Genomic DNA, 13,056 nt, shown 5'->3' with positions numbered 1-13,056 from the left:
AGAACTAGGGTAAGAAGATTTACATATCGTAAAAATGAAAATAAAGAAAAAATGTTAAAAAAAGAAAAATACATAAATAGAAAACAAAAAATACCGTAAAAATAAAAAAAAAGACAAAAATACCGTATATATGGTGATTTCTCTAAAATTAATTTTGAATTAACTGATATTTATTTTTGAAATAATAATTATATTATTTTTGAATAAATATATTGTCTTAATTTTAATTAAACAAACAAATAAGAAAAAGTAGGGAAAATAGATGTGCTACACGCCACTTACTATGCATGCACAGTGAATGGCGCCACACCGACTGCCACTTGTCCCTGAGATTTGGATTTGAATTTTTTAAACTAAAATGTTATTTGTTTATTTGGACGTGAAAGTCGATATACATTTTCTAAGCCTTAAAATTTTCTAGAACTCTCTAAGCTTTCTCTTCTCCAAACTTTCTAGATCTCATGTGTTAATAACATCTAGAGAGCCTAAATAATTAAACCATTGAATCTCATGTGCCCACACACGTTATTCTATTAGATGAACAACTTGAAAGACTTTGGTGTGAATCTACACGTGAATAGGAAAATCGTTTGATATTACGAAAAGACTCGAGAATTCTTGATATGCTACGATATGTATTCTTCTATTCTTATTTCGTGTATTGATTTAATGTATAAATTTATGTATTGATCCTGTCTCACTATTAATGATTTTAAAACTACCACTCCTTTTATTGTATCCCTGATTTTTTAAATTAATATCAATATTTACAGTATCGAAACAAGAGTAAAATTTTTGTTGCTCTGGTGACTATTTTTTTAAGTAACTTATTTGAATGTAATTTTCAATATTTTAAAATATTCAAAATTTATTATTGACTTGGAGATGCTTTAAATAAGTTTTTTTTTTTTGGGTGTACTCGAGAAGGCACAATACTATTCATCAAATTAATAAATTAATAGTATTTATTAAAAAAAGTAAAAGTTTATTCTATTTTTCTTTTCTTTTTTAATGTCCTAATAAATATAAAATAAAGGGATAAGAATCATAAGATCAGAAGAAGGTCATCACTTCTACTTCGGTTCTTCTTTTGAATTTCGCACCAATTGGGAGCATCCATGGCCGTCGTCCTCAACCGACTCCACTCTCCTCCCTCTCCCACCTTCCTTCTTGGGCATTCTCCGTCATCTCAATCGCCAAGCTTCACCTCCTATGGCTACGCTTTTCCTCACATTCCTCGCCTCATCCGTACAGGTTTCCATCTCTTAATTTAAGTTTCACTTTCTCTTTCTGTTAATGGCGGACTTTGAGCAGAGACTGAACTTACTAACTTGAATTTCAGATCTTCGTGCTGTCCGTTTCCAACCTTCGCCGATTTCTTGCTCTAGACGAACTGAACACCAAGACGATTTGTCTACCTCAGCTTCAGGTCAGTCTTAGTTTGATTTTGATGTGGTGAGCTTAAAGCTAAAAATTTACTTTGATTTAGAGTTATTTCTGCAAAAATATTGTTTCTGATTCTTGATGATTTGTAGTGATATGTGAGTGTTAGTTATCTTCAAGTGATTAAGTGTGGTTTTTGGCTTGAAGCTAAGCTTTCTGAGTACGTTTCACCATAAAAATCTACTTTGATTTAGTGTTATTTTTGAAAAATCTTGTATCTTGGTGATTTGTAGTGATATGTGTTGTTAACTGTATATGCATAAATTAGTATTTGATTGTAAGGGCTATCGTGATTCTGCAGATATTAGCGATGTTGATATCTCTCGAACTACACCTTCAATTATTTGTTCAGAGAAAACTAAGCAAGATGAAAGATTTGTCTCTTCAGTTAGAAATGTGGCCTTGTGGGTGAGTACATACCAATTCGTTTCAAATTGTGGTGCTTAAGCTTTGACTAATTCTTTCATTAAAATGTTAAGATGGGTGTGGTTATCATTAATTGCTTTAGGTAAGCGCCGCGGTAGCATTTGGCATTGGTTTAGGGTTCAAGGAAGGAGGAGAAAAGGCAACAGAGTTTTTTACTGGGTATGTAAATCTAGCATTCCGAATTATTTCATAACTCTTTTGTTGAAGACAAAAGTATGTTACCATATTAAGACGTTGAGTTGGCCTTTAGTTGATTTTTTTTATCGTTTCTGCAAGTTCTGTTGTTGTATGTGCATTACCATTACCTGATGACCAAACTGCTATCAGGTATATATTGGAGCAAAGCTTGTCAGTTGATAATCTGTTTGTCTTTGTTTTGATCTTCAAGTACTTCAAAGTGCCAAGCATGTATCAGGTGTACATCATAGTTTTAGTTATTCAAGTTATCCTATTGTGTGGCCTTCATAAGTTCAGACATTGAAACGTTATTACATTTATAATATCCATGACATCACGAGGTATCAATAGTCAGTAATGGTGGAATACAGAATCAGGTACTTTCTTATGGCATTGTTGGTGCAGTGGTCTTTCGTTTGACAATAATACTTCTTGGAACAGCAACGCTTCAGGTAAAAATCATGTTGTTTGTGTGTTTGTTCAGTAGCTTCTGCAATTATGCACTTTCTAAACCTCTTTTCCTTTGTTTTTGTTTTAGAGGTTTGAGTCAGTAAATCTTCTACTAGCTGGCATACTACTGTTCTCATCTTTCAAGGTGAAATACTCTTAAAATAAATTGTCGATACTCTTTACGGCAATTTTTCTTTTTCATTGTTTTTTTCCCTTACTGAGTTATGATGCTTATTGGCTTCTGAATTATGGAGGTGATTTTACAACCTAAGTTCATCTTTATTTGTGTGAAGAATATAAATATATATTATAGATATTTATATATTTTAATTGGCTTCCTTGGCCAATCCTTTAATATTTGAGAAACAGGTTATTATAGCAAATGCAATGCAGATACCCTGAGGGACTTGATCCTTATACCACAAAGCAAACCCCCGCTTGAGCTATCCCTCTTGTGTTTCTAAATCAAAAGCACAAACAAATATATCTTAAGAGGCAAAATCATAGTATACATATACCTTTTTGAATTCATTCAGTTAGTTCTGTGGAAGGAAAAATTCATAGCAGTCTCAGTTCTGTGTAAGGTTGAAAACCATTCTCAATTTGAAAGAGAAACTGATTCCTGATTTCAACATGTTAGGTGGTTTTATTTGTCACCACACTAAAAATATTTTTTTGTTTGTGATTCTACTAGATGTAAAATGTCTGCTTGCGGTCTTTTATGCCAATCTTCTTAGCTAAAGTGTCATGACAGTATTTTATTATGTTTGGATAGCTATTTGCTACTGAAGAAGATGACACTGACCTATCTGATAACTTTATAGTCAAGTCATGCCAGAGAGTTATCCCTGTGACAGGTATTATTGTTTCTCACAGTATGTTTGCTTTCTATTGAATCATTGCATATGATTTGGCTTTCCATGGATTTAGGTGGAAAACTATGGTATTTTTGCACTTGAATAAAAATTGAAAAGCACCATTAGATGGATTAGAAGTTCATATATATTTGTATACTAGATACAAGCAACGTTTGTTTAGTTTTATTAATAGAATTTATTAATTATTTTTATTAAATTTGTATCATTGCATATAATTTTTAAATAAATAAATAATATTATATCTAAAAGAATGACATAAACATATTAAAAGAAAAATTAAACAAAAATATTGATTATGATTTTTAAAAAAATATATATAATATGATAATTTTTTTAATAAAAATAAAAATTATGTGTTATATATTATTGTTATGATGATATTTATAATATTTAAATTTATATTAATATATGCATTAAATATCTAGTCTTGTATTAAATATTATTATAATAATAATTAATATTTTATAATATTTGAATTCATATTAATATAAAAAATTAGGAATATATAATATTATTGTAATAATATTTTATAACATTTGAATTTATATTAATATAAATATTAAATATCTAGTACTGTATTAAATATTATTATAATGATGATACTTTATAATATTTGAATTTATATTAATATAATTAATAAATATTTATTTTTAATTAGTTTTAAAGGTATATTCTATTAAATATTTAGAATATTTTGTTAAAATTAACAAAAAAAACCGATAAAATCAAGAATTTCTGTTATCCAAGCACTTTTTATATAGAAGGGATATATGATCTTTTACTAAAGGAAATAAATATGTGTTCATAGAATTCAGCTTGACTAATTAGTTTGTAATCTAATAAATATGTTTTCTTACTGGACTTTTGCAGCTAGTTATAATGGTAATCGATTTTTCACAGCTCAGGATGGTGTATGGAAGGTAAGTTATTTACGAGATTTTGTCGAGACTTAAGTTAAAGCTTTAATTTAAGTATATTTTAGCAAGCAGAACATATGGATATTTCAAACTCTAAGGTGGCGTTTGGTTCCAAAACAAAAATGGAATGGTAATAATAGTATTAGTAATTGGAATTGAATGAGAATAGGAATGGAATTGAATGGAACTTCCATTATTTTGTTTGGTAGAGATTTTGGAATCAGGACGTAATAAGGATTATCATGTTTGGAATAATATGGAATGAAATGAAATTTATATTATTTTTATCAAATTACCCTTATTATTATAAATAAATATATTTTTATTAGCAAATTACCATTATTTTTAATGTTAGTTAATTTTTATTATATACAAAATTACATTTTTATTATAAAAAAAATCATAAAATCTAATTTTATGTTATATTTGATTATCAAAAAAAATATACTTCCTATATAATATTATAATAAATATACTTTTTATAGTACACTTTTTTTATTAAGAAATTCATAAAATCTAATTTTATTATAAATCTTAGTAAGTAATTTTTAGTAATATATATGTATTTCAATTTTAATAATTTGTAATTGATGTTATATTTTAAATAATTTAAAATTTAAAGTTTAATTTTGTATTTAAAAAAATATATATTATACATCATTCTTTTTTAGTATATTAAAACATTGGGTATGTACTAATGCAAAATTTTCAATTTTTTTAACAATCAATTATTAACCAGTACTGGAGCTTTCCTACTTACATAGTATTTATATTTAGGAAGAGGGGTAAATAAGGAATAATTTATATAGTGTTGGAAAGGAATGATTATTCAACTCGTGATTTTGGAAATATAATTCTGTTGTCTACCCGACTTACAATTGCTAAAGGAATAAGCTTTCTAATTATAAAATCCAAACCAAACAAGTGATGGATCAACTTTAGGAAAAGTCATTCCTACCCCCATTCCAATCAACCAAACACTCCATAATACTCTTACTCTTAACCAATAAGTACAATAATAAATAACAAACAGCAGTTTTGGATCATCCATCTCCATTTTCAGCATTGCAAAAGAAAGCTTTTTTGTGTATTAGAATTGTGTCATATGATATAACAAGTGCTGGATCAGCTAGATGCAGTACCTGCCTCGTAATAAAGCCATGATTTAACGCGTTATATTAATTTCAATTTGATTTCTAACAGGTGTCAAACATTTTGGGCAGGCCACACCTTTACTTCTCACAGTAGCAGTAATTGAGCTCAGTGATATTGCATTTGCAGTATGTTTTTTCACCCAGCAGACATGTAGTATAATTTGTAATTATGACCAAATTTACATTTATTGATTATTGATGTGATGTCTCATTTTCTTTTAGGTTGACTCTATACCAGCAGTATTCGGTTGTACACGGGATCCATTCATAGTGTACACTTCTAATGTCTTTGCTATCCTAGGTAACTCTTGCAATTTTATGGAAACTGTCCTGGAAGTGATATATATATTTCTTTGAAAATTATAATATCTGTAGGATGGTTTATTGCATCAGATCTAGTATCTGATCTGATCTGCTCTCATCTCATCTACATTTCTTTTCTGAAATTGTTGTATCATGTGACCAATTGTTCCAAAACTGATTCTATGGCATTATATTGCACACATTTGGTCTAATATGAATATTACATACATAAGGCTATGTGCTATACATAATCTAATTAACGATGTATCTGGGAAATACAGGTTTAAGGTCGCTCTACACACTAATATCTGAGGGTATGTCAGATTTGGTGTATTTACAGGTATGACGTGATTTGCCTAACCTGAATTTGTTAATTGCTGATTCTTTCTACTAGTCATAACACCCCGATACGATTCTTTGTTCGTCCCGAATTTTAAATATTGGTGGTATTAAGTAGACACAGAGCTATTGCTTCTTTGTCTGTAGAAAAAGAATTTCATGCTAGGGAATATTATTATTAATAAGCTATATATATATTACACATGCTGCGTATCAGTGACTTGAGACAATTTGGAAATTATAGTTAGAACAATGTAGACTAGACTACAATGTAGATAGTGGATGGTGTCAAAGAGGGTTCATCAAAATTTAGTCATCTATGGCAAATCCTACTTGACAATGACATCGATTTCTGTATTTAGAACTAGTTTTGGATTTGTTCTTCACTGAACTCTACTCTATTTCCCTGATTCTCTGTTTCAGCCGTCGATTGGCGTTGTTCTCAGCTTTATCGGATGTAAAATGATCCTGGACTTTTTCGGTGGGTACTTGCTAGTAGTAGCACTCAATCACTTCCATTCCATACCATAATCTTCCATGCAATCCAATAACCGAACTTGCATAAACTTTTCTTACAGGGTTTCATATATCTACCGAGATCTCGCTTGGTTTTGTGGCTACAAGTCTCAGTGCTGGGGTAGTGTTAAGTCTGTTGAAGAAGACCGAGTAGCTCAAGATTCAACAACTTCAAGCTTAGGAACAGGTGAACAATTCAATCAAGAATTTGATTTATTGATTTCAAGAGTAATGTAAGCCTTTTCTCTTAAACAAAAGGTAAGTAATAATAATAATAATAATAATAATGTCAAAATTGTAAATGATACAATATTTAATGGTTCCGTTTATTTATTTTCGTGATGAAAGTCCTGAAAATCTTATAAAAATTGTATATGTGTTCTTGTTGAATAAAAAAAATTAATGTGCTAAAATACAATATGTAATCCATACAAAAATATATTAAAAAATGTATATTTTTTTATATTTTTTAAAAGAAATATATTTTCCATTTTTTTAAGGAAATATATCTTACAATTTTATTTTATAATTGAAATCTATTTAAATCTTAAATTAGACAGTTATTTATATTAAAAATATTATATTCAACTTAATTTCAGTATCATGACATAAGTTCAACTCAACGACAACTCTAGAAAAATGTCTACATTTTCGGGGGAATAGCAGAAGAGTCTGTAGGATGTTCAGTACAATTATTGAAACATTTTGTAGAGGTATCATTCAAAAGAACATGATGTTTGGTTATAATTAATTAATTTTAATAAAATCAATTTTGAAAACTAATTAATAGGAAAAAGAATTAATTAACTAGCTTTTAAAAATCTAATATGTAGGAAAAAGAATCATGTATTGAAAGGGTTTTTAAAAAATTATCAACAAAATGTTGGACAACATAAATTTAGGCAGATCCAAAAAAACTGAAGGAGCAAAATACAAGAATCAGTATCTTCTCAATTCAAGAAATGCAAGAAGAAGAAATTGTTGGATTGTCATCCTAAATTTAAATTTGTCTTAAACTAATTTTTCTATTAGTATGACAAATATATTTTTTTATTATGTGATACATTTTATTGGTTCTCATCATGTTTACTTATTTTTACAATACAACTATATTAAATTATTATTTAATTAATATTTTACATATTATATCATTCTTGAAAAAGAAAACAAACGCTTACATAGCTTCTACCTAATATATATAATAGATATGTATTTTTAATAAAAGAATTTGATTTTATTATTAGTATCAATACACTTGACCAATTAGATTGCTCGCCTTAACGGTTTTCATCTAATTTAATCTGCATTATTTTGCTCATAATTAATTCAATCCACACTAAGTGTAGATTTCATATTTTGAATCCAATTTAATTCGTCCAAGAGTTCAAGTCTAATCCAATCAAATCTATAATAAAGTGGATTTGATCGATAATTTTAAATTAATTATTTTTTAATATAAATTATTTAATAATTTTCATTAAAATTCATATTTTTTTTCTTATTACCAAAATCATATAAATAATAACAACCATAATCTATAAGTTCCAAGATAAACAAAATATATTAGACATAACAACAACATCCATAATAAGCTAAGCTAAAAGCATAACAGTGGGCTTCTAAAGTCTGAAATAAACAAAATTAGCAAGTTCTTAAATTTCCAACAACATAACAAGCTCCATATTTTAATTTTATTATATTTGGATTTTGTTTTCTTTATGTTTTTTAATTGCATATGTCATTTATAAAAAGAGGTTTTTAAGTTTTATCCTTTTTAATTGAATATATCATATTTATAAAAGCTTATTTTATAAAAATATTAATTTTATATATATTAATATACTTTTTTAAAACATATATAAATATATATGGATTGTATTGGATGGTTTACTTTAACATTGTGAAAGTGTAGCCAATTCGCATTTAAATTTTTTAAATCAACTCCAATATACACAAATGCGGATATTCACACTTTGTATATTAGATTGGATTGGATTGTGCAATTTTAATTGAATTGGATATTTTTTGAACATCTCTAAGCTTGCACTACCAACATCCTAAGATATAATGATGTTATTAACTTTTATTATTATAATAAAGAGTTACATTCATTAATAGTGGTAAAAAAAAATCATATTCTCAAATAAGAAGGTCTACAATATAATAATTAATAATATAATAATTAATAATCTCTTATTAGAAGTCATTTTTATCTCTCAAATTCACATTGATACGGAAAGCATGTTATGTGAAAAGGGAAATATTATTTTGGCCTTTGTATTTTTTCTGAATACGCGATCGGCTCTTCTGTTTTGTTAAATGACAATTTAGACCATATGTTTTAGAAAATAGTATCATAGACTTGATTTTGGTCAAAATATTTTCAATTATAAGATCAATTCTTGGGTCGTTGGCGATGCGACGAGTTTAGAGAAGCAGAGAAATTGATTAAGGAGCTGAAAATAAAATATTATATTTGAAAATATTTTGACCGAAATCCGATATATGGTACTATTTTGATCAATTTTGTAAACACACAAGGTCTAAATTATCATTTAATAAAACACATGGGACGATTGTGTATTTGAGAAAAACTCAGTGTCCAAATTGATCAAAATGGAACATAATAATACTTTGAGTCCGATCTTAGTCAAACTTTTTAAAATATGACTAAAATGCCCCTAAATTTTAATTTTAATTTGATTCTTAAAAAAAAATATTTAAAGTATTTTCTATATTTAAAATAGGGAATTTACTCATTTGGTACCCTATGTTTTTGCAAAGTATCATTTTGGTACCCTCTATTTTCAATAATGCTCATATGGTACCCTGTATTTTACAACTATACATATTTGATACCCTAGACTCATATTTAATAGATAAAATTTTGTCAATGTGATCAAACTGTCATGAGTTATATGTAATTAAGTAATTAAATTTAAATTTAGAACTTACATAATTGACAGTAGTTTGATTAAATTGGTAAAATTTTATTAATTAAATTTGAGTTTAGGGTACCAAATATGTACGATTTTAAAATACAGAATACCATATGAGTATTATTAAAAATATAAAGTACCAAAATGATACTTTGCAAAAACACAGAATACCAAATAATTATCTACCCTTTAAAATAAATAAAACAATGAAAGTTGGTCCACGAGATAAAGGAGTCAAATAAAAATTGTCCTTGAGCTTGGTCAAAGTTCCAGATTCTTCCTACGTCCCAATTCATGAGCAAAAAAGCTATCTAATCTACCCACTTGTGATTTAACATTGTTGTATATATTACCCAAAATAATGTAAGAAGAAAGAACATCAAAATTCAATTCTTTTTCACCAAAAACTTCATTCCATGCGTACTTTTTAATTTAATTTTGTTACTATTGTTATGAAAAATTCTACTTGCAGCTACGTAAGGCTTTCGCCACTGACTTACAAACACTGTCTATATAAACATTTGCCGCCCTACACATTCTTCACTCCATACCCAAATAATAAGAAGAAGCTAGCTCTATTCTCTCAATAATACCATTAATGGCCTCCCAGTAAGATTATTCCCACATTTTTCGTCCTTTTTTATATCTGGGCTTTTCGTCCTTTCTTTCTAACTTAAAAAAAAAATAAAAAATTTCAAAATATTATTAATGTTATAATTTGTAGGTACGTGCAAGAAGTTCTTCCTCCGATCTTGAATTCTACAGCTGAACAACGTTGTCTGTTTGATGGAACTACAAGGTCTATTTCTTATTCTAATTTATATATATATATATATATCGTTTGCAATTGTTTAATTAATAACTAAAAATTGTTTTTTGTGTTTTCGAAGGTTGTACACCTATTACTTTTGCCCATATGCACAACGTGCTTGGATCACTAGAAACTATAAGGTTTTCTCTCTTTTCGGTGACTTATTTGTCACATTTTTGTTATTAATTACCGCATTATTAAATTTTGTGATTTATTGCTTATTCATTTTTCTGGGGGCAGGGGTTACAAGAAGAAATTAAATTAGTCCCTCTCAATCTTCTAGACAGGCCTGCTTGGTACAAGGAGAAAGTTTACTCTGGGAACAAGGTAATCTATCTCTATATGTAATTGCAAAATTAATACAATGGTCTTTAAAAATCAATATATAATACATGAACTTATTTTATTTCCCCATTCATTGATTTTAGGTGCCTGCAATGGAACATAATGGGAAACTTATTGGAGAGAGTCTTGATATCATAAAATATTTGGACACCAACTTTGAAGTCCCTTCACTTTTCCCTGATCATGTATGTCGTAATAATAATTTCTTATTTGAGAAAATTCATATATATATATATATATACTAAATACAAGCAAAACGTCATGTTTAGTTTTATTTATAGAATTTATTAATTATTTTTATTAAATTTATATTAATGTCATATAAATTTTAAATAAATATCATATTTTAATTAAATAATTTATTTATTTTTGTTTAAGTTTATGTTTGTTCTAGTTTTTTAATTTGGGAGTGACAACAAAAAATTATATATTATATATTTAATGTAATATTAAATATTATACGTGGATTTTAAATTTAATTTTCTTGTTAGTTTTTAAAAAAAAAACAATTTGTTGATAATTCAAAGCAGATTATAGTATATGTTTAATATGATATTATTCTAATAAGTGAGTTTAAGTTTAATTAAATTTTATTTAAGTTATAAAATGTATAATTTTATTATTTTTAAATAATTATCATTGTAAAATATCTCAAAAATATCATATTTTAATTTGTTTAATTATTTATTATTTTAAAATAATTATCATTCTAAAATATCTGAAAAATATTATATTTTAATTTGTTTAATTATTTATTATTTTTAAATAATTATCATTGTAAAATATCTCAAAAATATCTTATTTTAATTTTTTTAATTATTTATTTTGTTTTATTTAAGTTTAAGTGTTTACAAACTACCGTTAAATATAAGAATATTCTGTTAAATATAAGAATATTCTGTTAAAATTAACATTAAAAAAATTAAAAACCGTTAAAACCAAGAATTTCCGTTATCTACACACTTATTATATAGAAGAGATATAAAAATACTAGTTACAAGTGTATTACATTTTCTTAGTTTTATTTATATAATTTATTAAATTTATATTATTCTCATATAAAATTTAAACAAATAAATAATTACATATAAAAGAATCACATAAACATAATAAATGAAAAATTAAACCAAAACACTATTTATGTTTTTTTAAAATATATATAATATGATAACTTTTTTAAAATATAAATAATAATTTTTTTAATAAAAATTAAGATTATGCATTATATATTATTATTATGATTCTTGTATTAAATATTGTTGTACCTTATTTTTAGCACGAGTTCATTCATTCAACTTGGGTACAGCTGTCAGATAAATATACGGAAAAATAATCAAGTAGAATAACTGCTTATTATTCATGTGGACAGCTCGGGATTCATAAATATCAGACATGGTGTTAGGCGTCCTGAGTTTATCATGAACTAAGAACACGAGAACTGTTAAGCACGAGCTCGGAATCAAATAACTGTCGAAGCACGAGTTTGGAGGAGATATCCAGCTTGTGACGATTCAACTATGATGCATATTCTGGGATCCCCAGAGACTTGGGATATGTTTATACATTTATTTATGACCAGACTGTCATATTTATTATCAGAGATAGCAGGAACATATTTATTCTATTATCAAATCATATCCCCATATAAATAGAAATTATTTGTATTGAATATAGACATTATGTAAATGCGTGATTAACTCACGTGGTTACCTAAACCTGTCCATTGAATTCCCCTATAAATACTGGGAATGTTGGACAAGAAAAGAAGGAGATTATTCTGTAATACTGAAACTCTGCCAAAATAGTGAGAGAAATAGTAATAATAGTGACTTGTGGACTAGGTGGATTTTAACCATAGAACCACGTAAAAGTTCTGGGTTCTTGAGTGAATTCTTATTATTTTCTTTACGGTTTACCATTAAGCATTAATCTGCCCTTATTATTTCTTAATACACTGTTGGCGAAAAATCACGTCAATAGTTTGGTGCTTTCATTGAGAGAAAATTAGTGCTTCACCAAAATCCCAGTCAATTCCCATCATGGTGCTCACTCGCTCAATGCACGACAATGAGATAGAATAGCCTAGTGGGCAAGAGGCCCATTATACCGTTGTTCCGAATGAACGTGGCCCTGAGATTCAGCAGCGTTCGGGAAAACAACCGGCGGGTCAAGGCGCACTGGGAGTTCGGCATCATTACCGCCAAACCCAAACCCAGACTGCCTAACTTCCGTTGAGATGGAGAACATGCAATTGAGGAGCCATCTCGCTAGGGAAAACAAGCAGATTGAGGAGGTTTTGGCTTGGTTACCCCCTTTTGCAACCGACGTTAATGTCGGAAAGAGGCAAAGTGGGTCTCA

At 27.7% G+C, this 13,056-nt stretch overlaps 2 protein-coding genes across 4 annotated transcripts; both read left to right on the top strand.

Annotated features, from left to right (window-relative positions):
* The first annotated feature begins 1,042 nt into the window (after nucleotides 1-1,042).
* Nucleotides 1,043-6,943, top strand: LOC133830961 (thylakoid membrane protein TERC, chloroplastic). Of its 2 annotated transcripts, none has more exons than XM_062261093.1 (14): nucleotides 1,043-1,254; nucleotides 1,343-1,429; nucleotides 1,745-1,851; nucleotides 1,952-2,028; nucleotides 2,197-2,284; nucleotides 2,418-2,498; nucleotides 2,585-2,641; nucleotides 3,272-3,353; nucleotides 4,245-4,294; nucleotides 5,515-5,571; nucleotides 5,668-5,746; nucleotides 6,030-6,088; nucleotides 6,511-6,568; nucleotides 6,666-6,943. In XM_062261093.1, exons 1-14 carry the CDS (start codon nucleotides 1,119-1,121, stop codon nucleotides 6,755-6,757), a joined length of 1,110 nt encoding a protein of 369 aa, XP_062117077.1. In that variant the 5' UTR covers nucleotides 1,043-1,118; the 3' UTR covers nucleotides 6,758-6,943. The 2 variants fall into 2 exon arrangements, with proteins under 2 accessions (XP_062117077.1, XP_062117078.1); XM_062261094.1 differs by having other exon boundaries at nucleotides 1,045-1,248.
* Nucleotides 6,944-9,753: 2,810 nt separating this feature from the next.
* Nucleotides 9,754-12,545, top strand: LOC133830960 (protein IN2-1 homolog B-like). 2 transcript variants are annotated; one of them, XM_062261090.1, is made up of 6 exons: nucleotides 9,754-10,151; nucleotides 10,267-10,341; nucleotides 10,433-10,493; nucleotides 10,594-10,680; nucleotides 10,782-10,883; nucleotides 11,975-12,044. In XM_062261090.1, exons 1-6 carry the CDS (start codon nucleotides 10,141-10,143, stop codon nucleotides 12,029-12,031), a joined length of 393 nt encoding a protein of 130 aa, XP_062117074.1. In that variant the 5' UTR covers nucleotides 9,754-10,140; the 3' UTR covers nucleotides 12,032-12,044. The 2 variants fall into 2 exon arrangements, with proteins under 2 accessions (XP_062117074.1, XP_062117076.1); XM_062261092.1 differs by lacking the exon at nucleotides 11,975-12,044 and adding an exon at nucleotides 12,068-12,545 and having other exon boundaries at nucleotides 9,755-10,151.
* Nucleotides 12,546-13,056: the final 511 nt, after the last annotated feature.

This window comes from Humulus lupulus, chromosome 4 (genome assembly GCF_963169125.1).
Source record: "Humulus lupulus chromosome 4, drHumLupu1.1, whole genome shotgun sequence".
In the NCBI taxonomy this organism is placed as follows: domain Eukaryota; kingdom Viridiplantae; phylum Streptophyta; class Magnoliopsida; order Rosales; family Cannabaceae; genus Humulus; species Humulus lupulus.
This window is presented reverse-complemented; position numbering and strand designations above follow the sequence as displayed.